Source organism: Lontra canadensis, unplaced genomic scaffold (assembly GCF_010015895.1).
Source record: "Lontra canadensis isolate GAN:19392208 unplaced genomic scaffold, GSC_riverotter_1.0 scaffold1, whole genome shotgun sequence".
NCBI classification, from domain to species: Eukaryota; Metazoa; Chordata; class Mammalia; order Carnivora; family Mustelidae; genus Lontra; species Lontra canadensis.
This window is the reverse complement of record NW_022630995.1, coordinates 117,175,693-117,194,418: the sequence shown is the minus strand read 5'-3', so window position 1 is coordinate 117,194,418 and position 18,726 is coordinate 117,175,693. Positions and strand designations below refer to the sequence as shown.

Here is an 18,726-nt window from a genome sequence, read left to right as displayed (position 1 = left end):
AGCCTAACTCCTTTCTCTGTTAGTTTTTATTTTTGAAGCTCAAAACTATCTAAACATCTCTGATACCAATGATATGTGAAAGCACAAGCTACAAAGAAGGAAGTTATCATGGGGTTAAAATTTCAGATATCCTGAGATTCAAGAGAGGGTCACCTTTTGTATGGCACAGTATTTTAAGAGGTTATGAAAAGGGCAGAAAGTAGAGTGTCTACTCCTGGTGGACATAAGAGCTATACAAAGGACAGAATCAAGCAAGAAACTAGTTGCACTGTTTTGGACTGATGAAATGGGAGAAGCTAGAGAAAGCTTCCATATGTTGAATTTCATAGAACTAAACTCTTTGTCCTTTGGAGGACTACCGCCTCCTTAAACTTCATCTCCAACTGCTAGGTCACAACAACTAGCGTACGTGTTGACAAGGTCTTAGGCCTTTCCTGTGTAAATAAGTTCACTTTGTATTTACTCTCAGGGAGGTAGCCTTGTTCCCCTCGAAGCAGAAAGAAAAGAAATAAAATATCTTAAGAAGAGTGGCTTTTTGAGTATGTGTATGTAAGCACAGAAGTTTTTAAGAAGCATGGGATGAAAAATGGATTTGTTAGAGCTACATTAATATTCTTGAGAAAGACAGGTAATTAGTCTCATTCATTTGAGCGCTGCTAATGTCAAACCAATGTTTTTAATATTAACAGTATTGAAAAATGTGAAATTAAGCTTTGATGCATTGATTCTAAACTTAGATTTACATTGTTAAGGTGCGTACATCTCTGGCTGGAGCTCAATTATTCATTTCATTTTGGTTTTGTGGCCAATCACTGCTTCAAATTGAATGTTCTGTAAATGATTTATAGCTGCCAAGGCTCGTTCAGGAAGAAATCTGTATAAAAAAAAAGATGAAAAATTCTCAATTAAAAATTTTTGACATGAGAGTTCTTTTTTGTTGTCCGTTAAAATTTATGGAGTGTTATCTGGTTTGCATTTAGTCTTCCTGTGTTCCTCCTTTTTCCCTTCACATCTACCCCTCTCTGTGTGTGCATGTGTCTTTTAACACTCGTAATTCAAATACTGTGGACATATAAAGAAAGCACTGACATATACTACTCTTAAAACCTTCTCATATTAATGAAATATTAAAGGAGATTTTATATGATAAAGATGTGAAACTGAAGGGCTGGACTTACTGCTGAAACTGTCAATGAATCCTGATAGGAAGCATTCACAGAAAGACTGCCGAACCTACATCCCTTCACTTCTCCTTAAATATTTACTATCTGTTACACACCTTATACGAAGGTACTCAGCTATGGCCTGAGCAGCTTATTGTTGAGCTAAGAGGCTAATAGGAGGCAATGAATGAGAAATACCAGCCTTCTCTAATTAAGGGCTATAACTGTGAGGAGAATTCATGTGGGTTAGAATAGTGAAGGAAAACTTCAAAAGTGTTCAAGGATGAGTAAGATTTGAGCAGGCAGATGAAAGGAAGAGCGTATGTGTGAATTTAAGAAGGAAGGTATAACACATTCTGCAAAGAAAGTCATACAGAAAATCATTTTGGTGTTGACTAATGCAAGATTTACATCCTTGCCTGGGGTTGAATGGATAGAATAAGCAAAGGGGCAACGAAGTTCTGGCTGGGAGAAAGACAAGTAGAACTATTTAACTATTCTCACAAAGAAACCTCCATGCTAGTAACTGCATCGGCTCACAACATTGTCTATCTCTGTAAAAGGAATTATATGTGAAGAAGATAAACGGTAAGTCCCTGTTGCTACGTAACCATCATGACAATTCCACAATAATACCAAAGACTTTGAGACTCTTGTTTCTTGTACAAGGATACCTATTCTCCAAACCTGACAGGATGACTATGCTTAGTACCTTGTTCATAAGAAAATATGCTATGATTTTGATTTCTTTCAACATTAACATGACCCGTTTTGAGCCCCAAGAGAGGAGGAATCCCATGAAACTCCTTTCTTACATTTGCTTAGCAACAAGACCTTTAGTCAATCCTTGAAATGATGTTACCATGAGGCTGAGGTTATGTTAATTTCAGTTAGTCTATTTAAGCTAAAATGGAAGATTGAAATTGATGTAGCAATGAAGTTTGTCCCCATTCTTGGATTGTTCCATTCCAAGGTAGCACCGTTTATGTGGATTGCTTTCAAAATGACCCAAGGCCTTGAGAAGTTAGCACTGTTATCTTCTCATTGATACAATTTTAGTCAATCATAAACTGCCCTTCAAAAGAAAGCTGAGATTATCTCCTCTGGGTAAATATTCCTATCTCTTCTGAGCATATTTTAAACATTTTCTTTAATTTTTAAGTAATCTCTCCACCCACTGTTGGGTTTGAACTCACAATCCCAAGATCAAGAGTTGCATGCTCTACAGACTGAGCCATCCAGATGCCCTTTTTCCTAGAATGTTATGCAAGTTCTGCTTCCTAAGCCTTTAATATCTGACTTCTGCATTGTTGTTGTTGTTTTTAATGGCAGGGGCTTCACTTGTCTTCTGGTATTTTTATGGTATGCTTAGAAAGGAGGTATTAACACCATCTGCATTTTATATATGGAAAGCCTGAGGCCACAGAGGTTAAATAACTCATCCATGGTCAAAACACTCCATAAGTGGTAAAGCGGTTTTTAATCTTAGGTGGAGCCTTCATTCTTAATCACTTTACTATATTCCTTTAAAAACAATCTTTGCTTTAGTTAGAACAGCCTCCAGCAGAGATGATACAGAAGTCATAGAGGTGACAGAGAATGTCATTTAAGTATCAAAAAACAAAAAACTACCAACCTAGAATTCTATACTCAGTAAACATATCTTTCAAAGCTTAGGACAAAATAAAGAATTTGTTAAACATACACAAAGCAAAAGAATTCACAACCAGCAGAACTTCTCTGAGAAAGTGTTAAAGGATACTCTTCAGGCAGAGGGAAAATGAAACCCAATAGAAGTCTGGATCTACACAAATGAATGAAGAGCACCAGAAATGTTAACCAATGGATAACATTTAAGAATTTACCTGGTTATTTAAATATCTCTAAAAAGATATTGACTGTTTAAACAAACAAAAACTACATAATGTATGTTTTTTAACATATGTAGAATTAAAATGTATGACAATCATAGCATAAGTCAGAGGGGAGAGATAGAAGTATGCCATTGTAAGGTTCTTAGACTATACAGAAAGTGGTATAATATCATTTGAAGATTGACTGTGATAAATTAAAGACACATACTATGAATTCTAAGCAATAACTAAAGTAACAAAACAAATAATTATAGTTAGTAACCCAAAAGATGAAATAATACGGAAATATGAAAATACTCAATTAAACCAAAAGGAGGCAGAAAAAGAGAAAAAGGAACCAAGAATAAATGGGATAAATAGAAAACAAATAGCAAGCTTTACACCTAAGATTTAAATCTAACTATGTCAATATTCATATTAAATGTAAAGAGTCTAAATACCCCCAATTAAAAGGCATAGATTGCCAAATTGGATTAAAAAAAAAGAACTATACACTGCCTACAAAAACACATTTCAAATATAAGGAGATAAATAGATTAAGAGTAAAAGAAAAGAACAAGATATACTAAGAACATTAATCTAAAGAAGCTGAAGTGGCTGTATTAATATCAGTAGATTTCATAGCAAAGTATATTTCCAGGGATAAATAAGGTTATTTCCAACATAACAGAGTTGTTCATTCATCCAGAGGACATAATAATCCTAATTGCAATGCACATAATAACAGAACTTCAAAATACAGGAAGCAAAAATGAAAAGCAAAGAAAATAGACAAATTCATAATTATAGTTAAAGATTGAGATTCCTTTCAATAATTGATAAAATAGAAAATAACACTATCAATTTGATCTAAGCTGACATTTATAGAACACTCAACAATAAGGAATACTCTATTCATTCTTTTTGGGTACACATGGAACACTTACCAAAATAAACCATTTTCCAAGCTTAACCTTGTCTCATATATCAAGGTCATAGTATGTGTCTTGTCAAATATATCATTAAAAAGTAATTAAATTAGAAACCAGGAAAATCTCCAAAAAGTTAGAAACTAAAAAATGCATCTCTAAGCTACCCATGATACAAAAGGGAAATCAGAAAGTATTCTGAACAGACTATAAATGAAAACATAATATGTTAGAAATTGAGAGACAGAATTGAAAATAGTACACAGGGGAACTTTATAGCATTAAGTGCCTATACTAGGAAAAAAATAGATGAACTCAGTTTCCACACTAACTAGAAAAAGAAGGGAAAATTAAATGGAAAATAGTCATCATAAAAGAAATAATAAAGATCAGAAGTTAGTGAAATAGAACATATGAAAAATTAAAAAAATACGTAAAAAAATTGGGGTGCCTTGGTGGCTCAGTGGATTAAGCCTCTGCCTTCAGCTCAGGTTATGACCTCAGGGTCCTGGGATCGAGCCCCGCATCGGGCTCTCTGCTGAGCAGGGAGCCTGCTTCCCTCTCTCTCTCTCTCCGCCTGCCTCTCTGCCTACTTGTGATCTGTCAAATAAATAAAACCTTAAAAAAAAAATAAACCAAATGCTAGTTCTTTGGAAAAAATCAATAAATTGATAAACCACTAGATAGACTGAAGAGAATAAAAAATAAAAAAAACAAATTACCAATATCAGGCATGAGATATTCTAAATATATTAAAAATACAATAAGGGAAATTATGAATACATTTATTCCAATAAATTTGACAACTTAGATGAAATGGACAAGTTCCCTGAAGGACACACATTACCAAGAACAAATAAGTACCCTGAATAGCCCTATAGGTTTTAAAGAAATTAGGTTGTAGTTAAAACTTTTCTACAAAGAAAATAGGCCCAGATGGCTTCACTAGTGAATTCTCCCAAAAGTTTAAAGAAAAAATAATACCAATCCCACAGAAGCTCTTTTGGAAAAGGGAAGAGGAGGGTATACTTTCCAACTCATTCTATGAGGTCAATATTATACTGATAAAAAATCAGACAAACACATTACAATGGAGGGGTAATTTATTCTTTAAAATTAATCAGCAAAATGTACCATATCAACAAATGGAAATGAAAATGAAAGAAAATATGATCTTAATACAGTTAGCAAAAGCATTTGATAAAAATGCTCATCAAAATAGTAATAGAAGGGAACTTCCTAAACATGATAAAAAGCATCTATGAAAAAACATCTACAGCTAATGTTATACTTAATTGTGAAATACTTAATACTCTTAAGCTTAAGAGGAATACTTGGATGTAAAGAAGAAGTAAAAGTGCCTTTATTTGCAGACAATATGATCATCTGAAATAATCTGTAAAAAAAAAAATCTGTGAAAATCTACAAAAACTACTAGAAATGAATTCTGCAAGGGTGCTAAATACAAGATCAAAATGCAAAAATCAAACACAGATTAGTAACAAACAATGGGAAATAGGAAATTTTTTTAATGCCATTTGCAATAACATAAAAAATATTAAAATTTTGGGATGCATCTGATAAAAGGTGTATAAGACCGTATGCTGAAAACGATAAAATGTTGTGTAGAGATATTAAAGAAGGTAAGAGAAAAAATAGGAAAGATATTTTATGTTCTTTGTTTTCTTGGATTGGAAGACTCACTATTGTTAATGTCAATTCTTCCCCGGTTGATCAATAGATTCAATGCAACTTCCATCAAAACTCCAGTAGGCTTTTAAATAGACCCTTTATTTTCAGCTATATTGCATTTTCTTTAAACTGTTTTTCCTTCAGTTGGAATGGTCTCTAGCAAAGATTAAAGTGAGATGGTAGATGTGGTAGAGAAAATGAATCATTCTTTTTTGGGGGGACTGAATAAGGCAGTAACAGAGAAAACTTAACTGTTCTCCCCAGGCCTGGGAGAGGGTTTCCACAGCAACTTTCACAGCTGAAATACTCTTCATCATAATGACAGCTCTATCGGTGTTTTTAGCATTTTAGATGTTTCGTGCTATACTTACTTGTCTAGTACTATATAGATATTGAAATACGATGGAACAAAAATCATCTTCTTATTGGTAAGTATTCCGTCTATCAAGCTTCTTGCAACTGTATCTGTCTCCAAGAGAGGCCACAGTCTGTGATAAGAAGAAAAAAGTTTGGTTATTTTTGTTGTTGTTGCTTTAATTATCAAAGGCAGGAAATTTAACTTATCATGATACCAAATTAGGATTTAAAAGTTTCTAGGATTCACTGAAGAAATGCCACCTGCTCCCACCCGCCCCACATATGACATGGGGATGTTTTGTTCTCACAATCTTAAACTTTCCCATCCACTGGGCATGTTTAATGGCTCACTCCCTCAAAATATCAAAAGGGTGGAGGGGCGCCGGGTGGCTCAGTTAGTTAAGCATCCGACTCTCGGTTTCTGCTCAGGTCATGATCTCATGGTCCTGGGATGGAGCCTCGTAATGGGCTCTACTCTCAGCAGGGAGTCTGCTGGAGGATTTTCTCTCTCCTTCTCCCTCTGTCCCTTCTGTTCATGCTCTCTAATAAATAAACAGATCTTTAAAAAATTTATCAAGTGGTGAAGAGGAATTAGATGATAGAGGTGAAGAGGTTCCAGGCAAGGAAGAGTAGTGGGTAGGATTATTTTGGGGACAGAAAGGAAATATCTGACATCTTTCTTCAGGGCTTCCAGGATACAAGGCTATTGTTAAGCATAATTTGTTTCTACTGGAGTTATCCCCATAAAGCTGGATTGTTGTTGTTGTTTTGAGATTTTATTTGTGTGTGAGAGAGAGTGAGTGTGAACATGTACAAGTTCATGTACATGAGAAGGCAGAGGGAGAAGCAGGCTCTCTCCCAATCAGAGAGCTGGATGTGGGACTCGAACCCAGGACCCTGGGATCATGACCTGAGCCGAAGGCTGCCACTCCACTGACTGAGCCACCCAGGTGTCCCAAAACTGGGTTATTTTGAAGGCATCTAATTCTTGCAGTCCACCTCTGAACTGCCTATGTTACAATTTAATGAGAGTTCAAGATGCGCACAGGGAGTATACTGCATTCTGGAGGTGTGACCTTGTACATACTGAAGACTGTGTACATGAGTTCCCGAGAAGCATTTAAAACCACAGGCTCAGAGTGGAAGACCCACTAGTGCAAGATGATGACAAGAAATTAAAATATAAATGGACTGAAAGTGTTACATCAAAACTAAGAAGTCTGGGCACAGGCTGAATGGAAAAAGGTAGAAGAGCTAAGTTGTAACTTCCTTTCCTGACATGTTCTGTGATTTACTCCAGATTATTATGGGATGGAGGTTTCCATGGCATTGAGTAGCAAGTCAGCACAGAGTAATATAAATCAATACCTTTCTAAATTATTGGGTTCTGCCTCTTCCCTCCCTGAGTTTTCCTACCTGGTTTCTTTAACCCAGTGTCTGAGCCAAGCTTGACATTAGTATATAAATATTTTAGCCTTTGCCAAGGGGATTCGGAATCCAGCTTTCTGGGTCAATCTTCAGCATTGCCTATCAGCCCCTAAGGGTCACACCCTCAGGCCTCCACACTCTCTGGGGTCGCATTAGCCTTACTGTTCTCATCTACTGTGTCTTCCCCACCAGTGGACCTGGTCCTCTTGGCGCACACTAGTCCTGAATGCTTACCAAAAGGGTTTTATTTGGCCCAATTTGCAGTTTAGGCAAACTGAGTCCAGAGTCCCAGTCATACCGCGGTATTTAGTTAAATACTGTGTACTTAATAAGCGCCTGTGGTCTAGCACTATTAAAAACTGCACTGCCTGCAGGGGACCACAGCTCCAGGGGCCACACAGCTAGTCCGGAGCTCTGAATCAGTGGCTTCAAAGGAGGCTAAGTTTTAAGGAGAATTTGTTAGCTCTTGTGAAGGAATATATCGAGGACTAGTTCCCCTTTAGTACCAAACTGGCTTCAGATGAGCAAGCTTAGCGTCTTTTGTTAACCTACAGCAGAATATATACCAGAATCGAGGCAAATCTGTGAGGGTATCTGAATTTTAGGGACTATCTCCTTACCTTTCTGCCTTGGTGTCCCCCCCTCCCCTGCCCCGTCTCCTTTCAGGACCATTTTCTCCTCTCTTACGGTTTCAAATCCTCCCTTACCAGAGATAAACTTCTCATAGAAATTCATCTTGATAAAAGGGTTAGGGGCCTAATTTACTGCTGCTCCTAAGAGGATTTGCATTTTTATGGAGGACAAGGAGGTAATGGTGATCAAATGCTGTGGTTATATTTAATACATCAGTGTTCTCCAAACCTGTCTCCAGACTTATCTGGTAGGTACAGGTATGCTTGTAAAGCAAAGCAAAGCAAAACGTCTCATTCTTGGAGCTCATCTCGGCCTACTCAATCAGAATCTCTAAGGAAGACCGATAGAACATTTATTTCCTATGGAAGCCCAGGTGAGGATGCTTAGGATCAGAGCAGTTTGAAAAATGTTGGAGTACTTCATGCTAGCACCATGGAAGATGGAAAGGGGGCATATACTTGTATTTTTCCATAGTCTGAGGAGGACAAACCATGAATGGGCAAGGGGGATGTTACATAATATCCATTTTAGGGGTGGGGCTTCTAGGAGAGGACACTCTTGACATCCTTGAGCACACCTCTCCAGCCTGTCCCACCCCCCTCTCGTTCCCTCTTGGCACCTGAGTGTGTTGAACCTTTCACCTGGACGCAAATAAATACCCCATTGCCTAACTCGTTGGCAGCCGGTCACTCCTGCTAGTCATCAATGCATTTTCCCCCTTTATTCATCTAATTTCAAAGTGAAAACTTAAAGGTAGTACAATATTAAGAAGAAATATTTTTCCTTGTTCATTTTTTCCATATTTTTCTCAGTTGATCCACCTAAAGATTTCTTGTACAGATTTCATATCAATTTCTCATGCCATATTCTCATCCTAACTTGACTTCTACCTCACCTTGTGCTTGGGTTTTTGGTGAACCCAGTATTCACAAAAACTGGGCAGAGACATGAGGTTTTGATTCCAGTTTTCCCCAAGGTTTCAAGTTCTGATGTCAGAGCTCTATGGAAGCCAACGGCAGCAAATTTGCTGGCACTGCAAGAGAATTACCCACCATCATTACTAGCTTTCTGTAAGAAGGCAACGCTGATTTGGTTTGAGAACAAGTAGAAGCCAACATCCTAAATCTTCCACTTGGTCATCAGTTTTCATCTACATTTTCTTAACATGGTTTTAAAGAATTCTGAATGTACCAATTTCTTACTTCGCAATGATAGCAATAGAATGGATCCTAGTAATGTATTAACTGATTTACTGCTCACATTTCTACCCTAGAGTAAGGTTTTCTGGTCAGGCTGTTTTCTGATCAGTTTTAACTGTTGTTTTTATTTTGAAAAGGTATGAAATAGGAAAGACATACTTAGAAAAACTACATAACTAATATTTACACTGCAACTTCTGTGGGACTCTACACATTTCTCCTTTCTTGCTAAGTGAGTTCCTAGTTTCCCTCTTGACCTTAGAGGCCACTTTGGCTTCTTAATTTCATTGTGAAAATCTGGAGTAAATGAAAAGACTTCAGGTGGCGTGGGGGTGCCTGTGTGTGCTGCCTTCAGCATATCACTATCTTCTTTGATGTTCTGATTTTTAAATGAAAGTAATAAAATATAGGGCTGACTTGAGGATTAAATTGTTTGGCATATATGCCTTATAACTTCATTACCTGTAAGAATCTATATAAATGTTCATTGTATTTTTGAATCAGTTGACAATAAGAACAGTAAAATTAAAGGCCAGCTGCTTTCTTAAGGGAGAAGCGAAAAAAGAAAAGTATTATGACATTGGGTTTCCACGTTCCTAAACATTAAAACAATAGCAAATGTTTAATCTGTGAAATTCTTATATTTTAAGATAGCAGAGGCAGCTTGAAACAACCCTTATGTGTGTGCAATGACCCCTGACACTGAAATGTAACTATGGTGCTTTCAGTGTCAGAAGTAATTTTGTCCATGACTCGGTTTAACCTTGATCATGATGTCCAGGTACATAATAAATCTATTAATTACCCACACCCTCCCACTGAGACTCATGTGTTGCCTGTTATAAAAAGAACTGGACCAACTGTTAGCAAGTTTTTCGATGAGGTCGATATGAAGCCGAAGTAAGGAAAAGAGATACCATTGAAGGAATTTACAAGAAAAAGAGATTTTGCAAAGAGTATATCCTCGGGGCCCCCCCAACCTTTTCTCTTTGGTCTACCAAGGGGTAGATCATGGAATGTACTATCTGCATCTTTTAATCAGCTAGAGGCTCAGTCCCTCTCTCTCTCTCATCCATACACCATCTTTCGTGGCACAAGCACACTGGAAAATGTTTTGGTCCAGGGCTCGCTCTGGTGAGCTGATCTTGGGCATGCGGGTGACGGCACCCATTTATGCTCATTTGGACTACTGTAGGTTTTACTTCTTAGTCTGTGGGTCCCTGTTTCTTTTATCAACATGAACTCTTTCCAGGATACAATGGAAACATACTAGGCATTACATTTCATTGCTTTACAGAGGAGCTTTCAGAAATCTATTTTAACAATACAACCAGTTTCACTGTTTTAGGAGGAGACATTTTAAAAGTTTATTCTAGATGACTATGTAAATTCTGTAAATAACCCTGTGACGAGGATTGGAATCTAAGGTCTAATAAACCCTTAAAAGTCCATATATATATATATATATATATATATATATATATATATATATATGTATGTATGTCATTGCTGGAAAATATTACTTACCAATATGGGATAAGATAAGGAATCACTCCGTGGCCACACACTGAAGCCACTGTGACAATGTGGCCATGATTTCTCTTCATCATGGATGGAAGAAGTGCTTTTGTGATCTTAAAGATCATTGCAGAAAGAAAAAAACAAACATGGTACAGGTATTAGGAATCTAAATTAGGTAGTTTTCTTTTTAAGAAAAAATAACATTTGAGACAACTTTAAAGATGACGTGAAATACGTGTCAATATTCCATGATCACTTCCATGTAAATGACAGAAATGAAAAAGATGGAAATGTATTTGTTTAAGCTGGCATTGAGGACTGTGTACTAAATATCACATGCTAAGAACTCATTTTAATACGCCCCCTTCTTCCTTGGGGGACCTGGGAGGCTCGGTCAGTTAAGTGTCTGACTCCTGATTTTGGCTCAGATCACCATCTCAGGGTCACGAAATGGAGCCCTTGTTGGGTTCTAGGCTCAGTGCAGAGTGTGCTCACGATTCTTTCTCTCCCTCTCCCACTGCCTCTCCCTGTGCTTGTAGGCTCCTGTACACTCTCTCTCCCTCTCTCTCTAAATAAATACGTTTAAAAAACCTTTTTTTAAATATTTTCTTTATTTGAGAGAGGGAGAGAGAGAGAGAAAGACAGAGAACGAGTGGGGTGAGGGGCAGAAGGAGAAGCAGGTTCCCTGCTGAGCAGGGAGCCCAGTTGGGGGCTTGATCCCTGGACCTTGGGATCATGACCTGAGCTGAAGGGAGACACTTAACCGACTGAGCCACCCAGGTGCCCCAATAAACAAAAATCTTAAAAATAAAATTCCTCTCTTGTTCCTTCAGAAGGAATCAAGTATCTCTTTTATGGATAGGTCAACTGAATAATATCAAGGGAAAAATTTAGTGTTTTCAGAACTGAAAATATCCCCTATGGTAATCTGGTATCATGTAATTTTTTTTTATCTTTTCTTTTTTTCTTTTTGGTTTGGAGCTTTATCATTCTAATCAGAAGAATTGAAACCTTGTGTTACTATATCAAGTTAAGTAGAAAAAGCTGAGTTTTGTCCTATCCACAATCATGGTCTATCATGATTACATTTAGTATCTCCCTATTTGTGACATTGTGTATTACATGTTGATGTTACAGGAAACAGAAAGACATTCTTTGTCTCCAAAAAGCTTTTGCTGTTTTGTGAGAAGTATCATTATTTTTCGAAATAAACACACCCTACGGACCCTATGGCAAATTCTCACAGCCAGAACTGCCAAACCAAGCCACTTGCAAATTTCTGACCCACAAACTCTGAAACGAAAACAAACATTTATTGTTGCTCTAAGCCGTTAAATTTTGATATAATGTGCTATGGAGCTATAGATAACTAACACATGAGGTCCCTATGTAGTTTGGTGGGCATAATAATCATTCCTCACTAGTATGTGTGGGGGCTGGGCAGATGTGGGGGGCGGTGGGGGGGGGACACATCTCTTCCAGAATCCAGATTTGCTCTAGGCTCTAGACTTAGTATTGGGGCACTGGAAGATAAATCCATGTAAATGCTTTCTACAAACTCATAGTTCAGTCTCCTTTTTTTTTCCCCCTAAGATTTTATTTATTTGACAGACACCGCAAGAGAGGGTACACAAGCAGGCGGAGTGGAAGAGGGGGAAGCAGGCTTCCTGCTGAGCAGGGAGCCCAGTGTGGAGCTCCATCCCAGAACCCTGGGATCATGACCTGAGCCAAAAGCAGCTGCTTAACGACTGAGCCATCCAGGCGCCCCTTCCAGTCTTCCGATAACCAATTATAAGAGGTCTGTAGAGCCATATATCTAACTTTGTCACGGATCTAGAGCTTGTCTGAGTCCCGTGCAGAAATGTTCCTAACCCCTATATACATTCAAGTAGTGATTTATGTTGTCCTTTCAGTTCTAAAATTCCATGGTAGAAGTCACAACTGAATGTATATCGTATACATTTCCTCTAAAGCACTGAAAAGATGTACACGGACAACCCTTAGCAAAGCTCCACAAATATATTGAGCACTCGGTCCATCCAGGGCATGTTTTGTGTTAGGTTCTGGTGTATAAGACGGACCAACTAGCCTACGTTCTGGTGAGCTGTGTCCCTTCAAACTCCATGCCCTTCTGTCAGAGACTCCCACTCAAATTAATTTGGTGATTCTTGATTTAAGGCAAATATAAAGGTGTGAACTTAACTACACCTAAAGAGGAGTGTGAGATATCCACACACCAGAAACTCTTCTCACACTCACCCAAAAATGTCCCAGGATGTTGACCTCAAAAGTTTTGGTGATCTCTTCATCCTTGGTACTAAGAAGTTCAGCTGGATATATTGTCCCAGCGTTATTCACCAGGATGGTCACATCTCCCACTTCTTTCTTTACCTTTGAAATGGAAAACAAAAACAAAAACACATTCACTGGATGTGTTATAGAAACTCAATGTTTTGAAAAAAAGAAAAGAAACAAAGTTTCAGGGCTGAGGTCATTCAGGGACTAGATTCTTTATTGAACTCCATCAGATCTCTGAGAGTTCAGGCAGGACAAAAACTTGAGTCAAAAAGTGGATGTCGGGCGCCTGGGTGGCTCAGTGGGTGAAGCCTCTGCCTTTGGCTCAGGTCATGATCTCAGGGTCTTGGGATGGAGCCCCACATTCGGCTCTCTGCTCAGCAGGGAGCCTGCTTCCCCCAGCCCTCCCCTGCCCCCTGCCTGCCTCTCTGCCTACTTGTGATCTCTCTCTGTCAAATAAATAAATCTTAAAAAAAAAAAAAAGTGGATGTCAAGGGAACACTGTCATAGTTTTTTCAACAACTAAGTAATCTTGGTCCTACCACCCACTAGCCATGTGCCCACAGACAGCCTAACCCCTGTGAACCTCAGTTTGCTTATCTGTCAAATGAGGTCAATAGGGTTATTGGGGAGAGTAAAGCCTGCAGTCATTTATCAGTGTGCTCAGTTCATTGTATTTGATATCTACTCTTTTAAACAATGTCATATTATTAACATTACATTTTCTATAGAAGGCTAGGTTACCAGCAACATAAATAAAATCCCTCAGAGGAAAAAAACTGCAGATAAAAAAAGGAATTAGTGCCAAAGTAATAGGACTAAAATGAAACTAGAAAGCGATCCTTTCTCCTGGGGATAAAACTCTTCTCTGTCACTCCGCACCACTGCTCAAACCTCTGAGCACAAAGAAATTGACCCTAATATTTAACAATAGGAATAGCCAGAGTTGAGTGGAGATAATATATGTCCTTCCTTCTTCACGCAGCCTCCTCAGTTGTAATCAAAATCAGGCTGCCAGAAAGAAACTACATTTTCCATGTCAATGGACACAAAATCATTTGAAGAAATGTGTCATCTGAAGTCTCACCTGCTTCACAGAGTTATAAATGTCATCTCGGTTACCGCAGTCCACCACATAGGCATGGGCAGTGGCCCCCAGTTTTCTGCATTCGGCTGCTGTTTCCTCAACACCGCGCTGTACTCGGAAAGGATAAACGCAGAAAGATGTTGGTCAGTTAGGGGACAAGAGTGGGAGAGAAAGAACTGGAGAAGAAATGTCTTTAAAGATTAAAATTCATGTCCAAAATGCCCCCTCGTTTGTAAGAAAGTTTCAGGAGAGCCGCTGCTTGCTTAATGTGCAAAGAGATTTTACCTGACTTTTCTGCCAGCCAGTGCTCCCATCCGTCACGGGTTTTCACCTTGTTTGGCTTTATTCTCAACAGCCGTTCTTTGTCAAAGTTGGGGGGGGGATCCTTCATGTTTTTCTAGCTTTTTATCTTGGGTTAGAGGGTTCTCCAGGAGGTAGTTTTTCTAAAGCAGACTACTCTCACAGCTAGAACACACTTGAAAGATGTTGCTCTTGGTGGGGTCATGAATGGAGATGTTTGAGGACACGAGAAAAGAACACTCAGCTTTCCATTTTACATATATTTATTGAGCACCAACCATTTAATAGGTAGCAAAGCAATTCTAAACGATGGTAATTTTAAAGTCTATGCCTCTGCCTGTCATAGTTTTCTTGAGGATTCTAACTGAACCCTCTAGGAGGGAAGGAGAAAGAAGTACCCTTATTTGAGGAAGACTTTTATAGGGAGACAAACTACTCTTGGGGACATAATCTTGTGTGGGAGTGTTCTGGAGTGAAAATGGGGGAGGGCCTCTGGATAGTCTTCTCAAATTTGCAAATATAGTAACTTTGTGGTAACTTTGTAACTATTGCAGGACATGGAGAGGGAGAAACTTATTTCCAGCCTGAATTCAAAGACCTTCTTCCTAAAATAAAATTGTCCTGTTGTTTCTCGACCTGCATTTCTGGAAAATTAGAATTCTTTTCAAGTTTTGAGTTCTGTTGATTTTATTAAGATTATAAGGTTTTAAAAATTCCACTTTTTCCTCTCACGACTTATAAACTCTTTGTGATTAAGAGGCAAGGACACCTGAAAACCCTTTTCTCACAATGAGTTGTTAGTTGTGTGGCTGTTGCTTGGGGTGGGGGGGCCAGTCCCTGAATGAGTGACAGGTGGGTTCCCTTAGCCATCCCTGTCTCCCTGGGGTCCTTCATATTCCAATACTTCAGGCTATGCCCCAGAGCAGTAGCTTGAAATCCCAAAGAAGAGACCTGAACAGAAACTAGGACACATAGTCACAGAGTCAATGTCCCCTCATAGTCTTTTGGGAGTCGCAGAGGAGTAAAGGAGGACAGGTGCTCTTTCCCCAATTTTTACTTCAGTTGGTGGCTTGCTCATTGCCCAATTATAGGAACCACCATGCATTCTCTTGTCTCTAGATTCATGGTCAGTAGAGAGCACTGGTCACCAGAGCTTTCCTCAGAGGCTTTGATTGAAGAATTAAAAATTTGTCAGTCTTACAACCGAGCTATAGAACTACAAAATGTAATGCCTTGTCTTTTCGTAAGCAAAATAGTTGCTTTAGCTTCAACTCCAGCTTGCGTTGTTTACTCCACTTTCCAGAGTTTTCCTAAAGCAACAGTTCAGATTGAGTGAGGGAAACTGCTAAGATGATTCATTAGGTCAGGCAAAAGAAGCCAGCCATAACAAAAAAGGAGTTGGGACCTTCTACAGGTAAGGAAGATCTGAGTTACATTTGTAGCCCTAGAGTAAATCGTTTAATACCTTTAATGTTTAACCATAAAATTCAAGGATTCAAAGAAATCCTGTGAGGTGAGGCAACTCATCCTTCAGGCAGAATCTTAAATAAGTCAATTTTTTTTTCTTTGTCACTGGAACTTTAAAAATGTAATTAAGTGTGAATTCTCTCCCCCAAAACACACATCTGGAAAGATCCAAAGGTTAGATTTTATCAAGTCTTTTTCATGGATTTATACTTAGTTCTCTTTTTTTGATGAATGCTTGAGAACAGCAGACAAGTTTTCTCAATTTAAATTCTTGTCCTTTTCTAAAGACTGCACTGGAATCTCTTCATGGACCAAACTGAAGCCAAATCACTTTCATGTACATCAACTCATCTATTAAATGCCTGGGTCTGTTACACAGAAATGTGTCAACTTTTCCTTGTATAGTATCCTTAGTGTCTGGAAGGAACCAGAAAAGAACTACTTTTCTAAGTTCAAGTGACCTTTCTTTTTAGAGATTTTACTTTTAAGTAATCTCTACCCTCAGTGTGGGGCTTGGATTTAGACCCCAAGATCAAGAGTCACGTGCTCCATTGACTGAGTCAGCCAGGTGCCCCCAAGTGACATTTCTGAAGGCTTTAAGAAGCAGGGGCCAACTGGACACGATAGCAAAGAACATCAGAGAGTAGTAATACGATGGCAGTTAAGATCTCATTGTGATTTGTGGAAAACCTGATTCTTAAAAAAAACTTTAGTTTTTCCAATCTTAAAATCCTGCAACATTTTTCTGTGTATATTTTCATGGCCTTACCAGAATTCATAAGTTTAGGAGAAATGATACAAAATTTCAGTTATTTCAGTTCTGAGTAGCTAATATAGTGTTTACAAATAACAGTACAAGAAAAATATGAATACTCAAGAGAAAGCCCGACCCACTGGTTGTGGGTTTTATTTAACACGACTAATGTTTACTATGGCCTAGCATTCACTTGTTTAATATTCACTTGTTTAATCCTCTTGCCTAGGAGTCCACAAACTATTGTGTAAATTGCCAGAGTAAATATTTTAGGATGGTGTGCATGTGAGGGAAGGCACTAAGAGGTTCTATCATATGTTCTTCTTTGTTTATTTGGTTTTTGCCTTGTTTGACATGCTTTTAACAATGTAAAAAACATTCCTAGGGGCGCCTGGGTGTCTCAGTGGGTGAAGCCTCTGCCTTCGGCTCAGGTCATGATACCAGGGTCCTGGGATCGAGCCCCACCTCAGGCTCTCTCTGCTTAGCAGGGAGCCTGCTTCCCCCTCTCTCTCTGCCTGCCTCTCTGCCTACTTGTGATCTCTCTCTCTGTGTCAAATAAAATTAAAAAAAAAAAAATCTTAAAAAAAAAAATCTCAAAGAGAAGGAAACGGTGGGGCAACTGGGAGGCTCAGTTGGTTAAGCATCTGCCTTCAGCTCAAGTCATGGTCCCAGTGTCTTGAGATTGAGTTCGGCACTGGGCTCCTTGCTCAGTGGGGTGCCTGCTTCTCTCTCTCCCAACCCTTCCTCCCTGCTCATGTTTGCTCTCTCTCTCTCAAATAAATAAATAAAATCTTAAAAAAAAAATGATAAGGAAACGGGGAAGCTTGGAAGTAGCCTGGCTCCGAGTCCGTGTTATCAACCTGCATATCATGGCATTAAAAAAAATCACTGCTGGGACGCCTGGGTGGCTCAGTTGGTTGGACGACTGCCTTCAGCTCAGGTCGTGATCCTGGAGTCCCGGGATCGAGTCCCACATCGGGCTCCCAGCTCCATGGGGAGTCTGCTTCTCCCTCTGACCTTCTCCTCGCTCATGATCTCTCTCACTGTCTTGCTCTCAAATAAATAAATAAAATCTTTAAAAAAAAAATCACTGCTTAGTTCTCAATTATGTTCCCTTTGTCAAACCATCCCAATACATATGTAGAATATGGCACTGGAGAATTTATTAAACGTTGAAAAAGAAAAATACAAAGGTAAGCAATTGCTAAGTTAAATAATTTTTACAACATATGTCTTACTTGTGACTTCAAAAGATGGGCACGTGAATACGTTACCTTATTAATATCCCACAGAACCAGTCGGCTCTTCCGTTTTGCAAATTCGTATGCAGTCCACCTCCCGATTCCATGCCCAGATCCTGTAATGAGAACGATCTCCCCAGCCACCGATTTTCTCCTTCGGGGAAAGAAAACCTTCACCAGTGCCTCCAAGTAGGAGTAGATAATGGTGAGCAGGAGCAGGAGGAGATCCAGGATAATATTCATGGCTCTGCTCTGTATTCCTCTCTGGCTCTATCCTCGTCTAACGCCAGCAGAGAGCCACCCTCTCCACAGAGCTCCCGGGAAGAGCTGTGCTCCAGGTGTGGATGGACCTGGCAGAAGTAAGCCAGGTTTGCTGCAGGCTTTGTCCACGTGTTCTAGTAGATTAGAAACACCTGAGTTTGGAAGTGATGCAATTGTTACTGAAAGCTTGGCACAGGGACACTGGAAGAAGTGCTCTTTGGACTGGCTTACTGAGAAGCAGTTGTGTGCTATGTTGCACAGGGAAGTTTCCCCTCTAGAAATAATTCCAGAGAGAGCGCATCAGCTAATGGTGTTTTGCTCGTCTCTTGGTATCTCTCTGTAAACCAGTGTGTGTGTGTGTGTGTGTGTGTGTGTTTAATTGAAGGAAAAGGAGAAAGGAGAGATATTATCTTTAGGAGACTTAAATACGGGCCAACCAACCCTAGTGTGATTCATTTATTCAGGAAAGCTCAGCATCAATATTTCTGTGAACTACTTATTTTACAGGAGGTGCTAATTTCTCTGAAAACCTCTTAAATTTGGAGG

General features: G+C 38.9%; 1 protein-coding gene across 1 annotated transcript; it reads right to left on the bottom strand.

The window, feature by feature from the left end:
• Nucleotides 1–660: 660 nt before the first annotated feature.
• On the bottom strand, nt 661–18,185 carry HSD17B13 (hydroxysteroid 17-beta dehydrogenase 13). The gene is made up of 7 exons (XM_032861972.1): nt 17,953–18,185; nt 14,158–14,265; nt 13,035–13,166; nt 10,782–10,888; nt 8,951–9,088; nt 6,009–6,125; nt 661–874 (listed from the first exon to the last, which is right to left on the bottom strand). The coding sequence occupies exons 1-7, from the start codon at nt 18,160–18,162 to the stop codon at nt 784–786; spliced, it is 903 nt and encodes a 300-aa protein (XP_032717863.1). The 5' UTR covers nt 18,163–18,185; the 3' UTR covers nt 661–783.
• Between the last annotated feature and the right edge of the window lie 541 nt (nt 18,186–18,726).

Bases quoted from the DNA above. Each gene is read 5' to 3' on its own strand.
- HSD17B13 (XM_032861972.1), bottom strand. From the start codon at position 18,162: ATGAATATTATCCTGGATCTCCTCCTGCTCCTGCTCACCATTATCTAC. The intron at 14,266-17,952 runs GTAACGTATTCA...TTCCGAGTACAG, and splicing joins TTCTGTGGGATATTAATAAG to CGCGGTGTTGAGGAAACAGC. The intron at 875-6,008 runs GTAAGTATAGCA...TTTTTTATACAG, and splicing joins ATCTATATAGTACTAGACAA to ATTTCTTCCTGAACGAGCCT.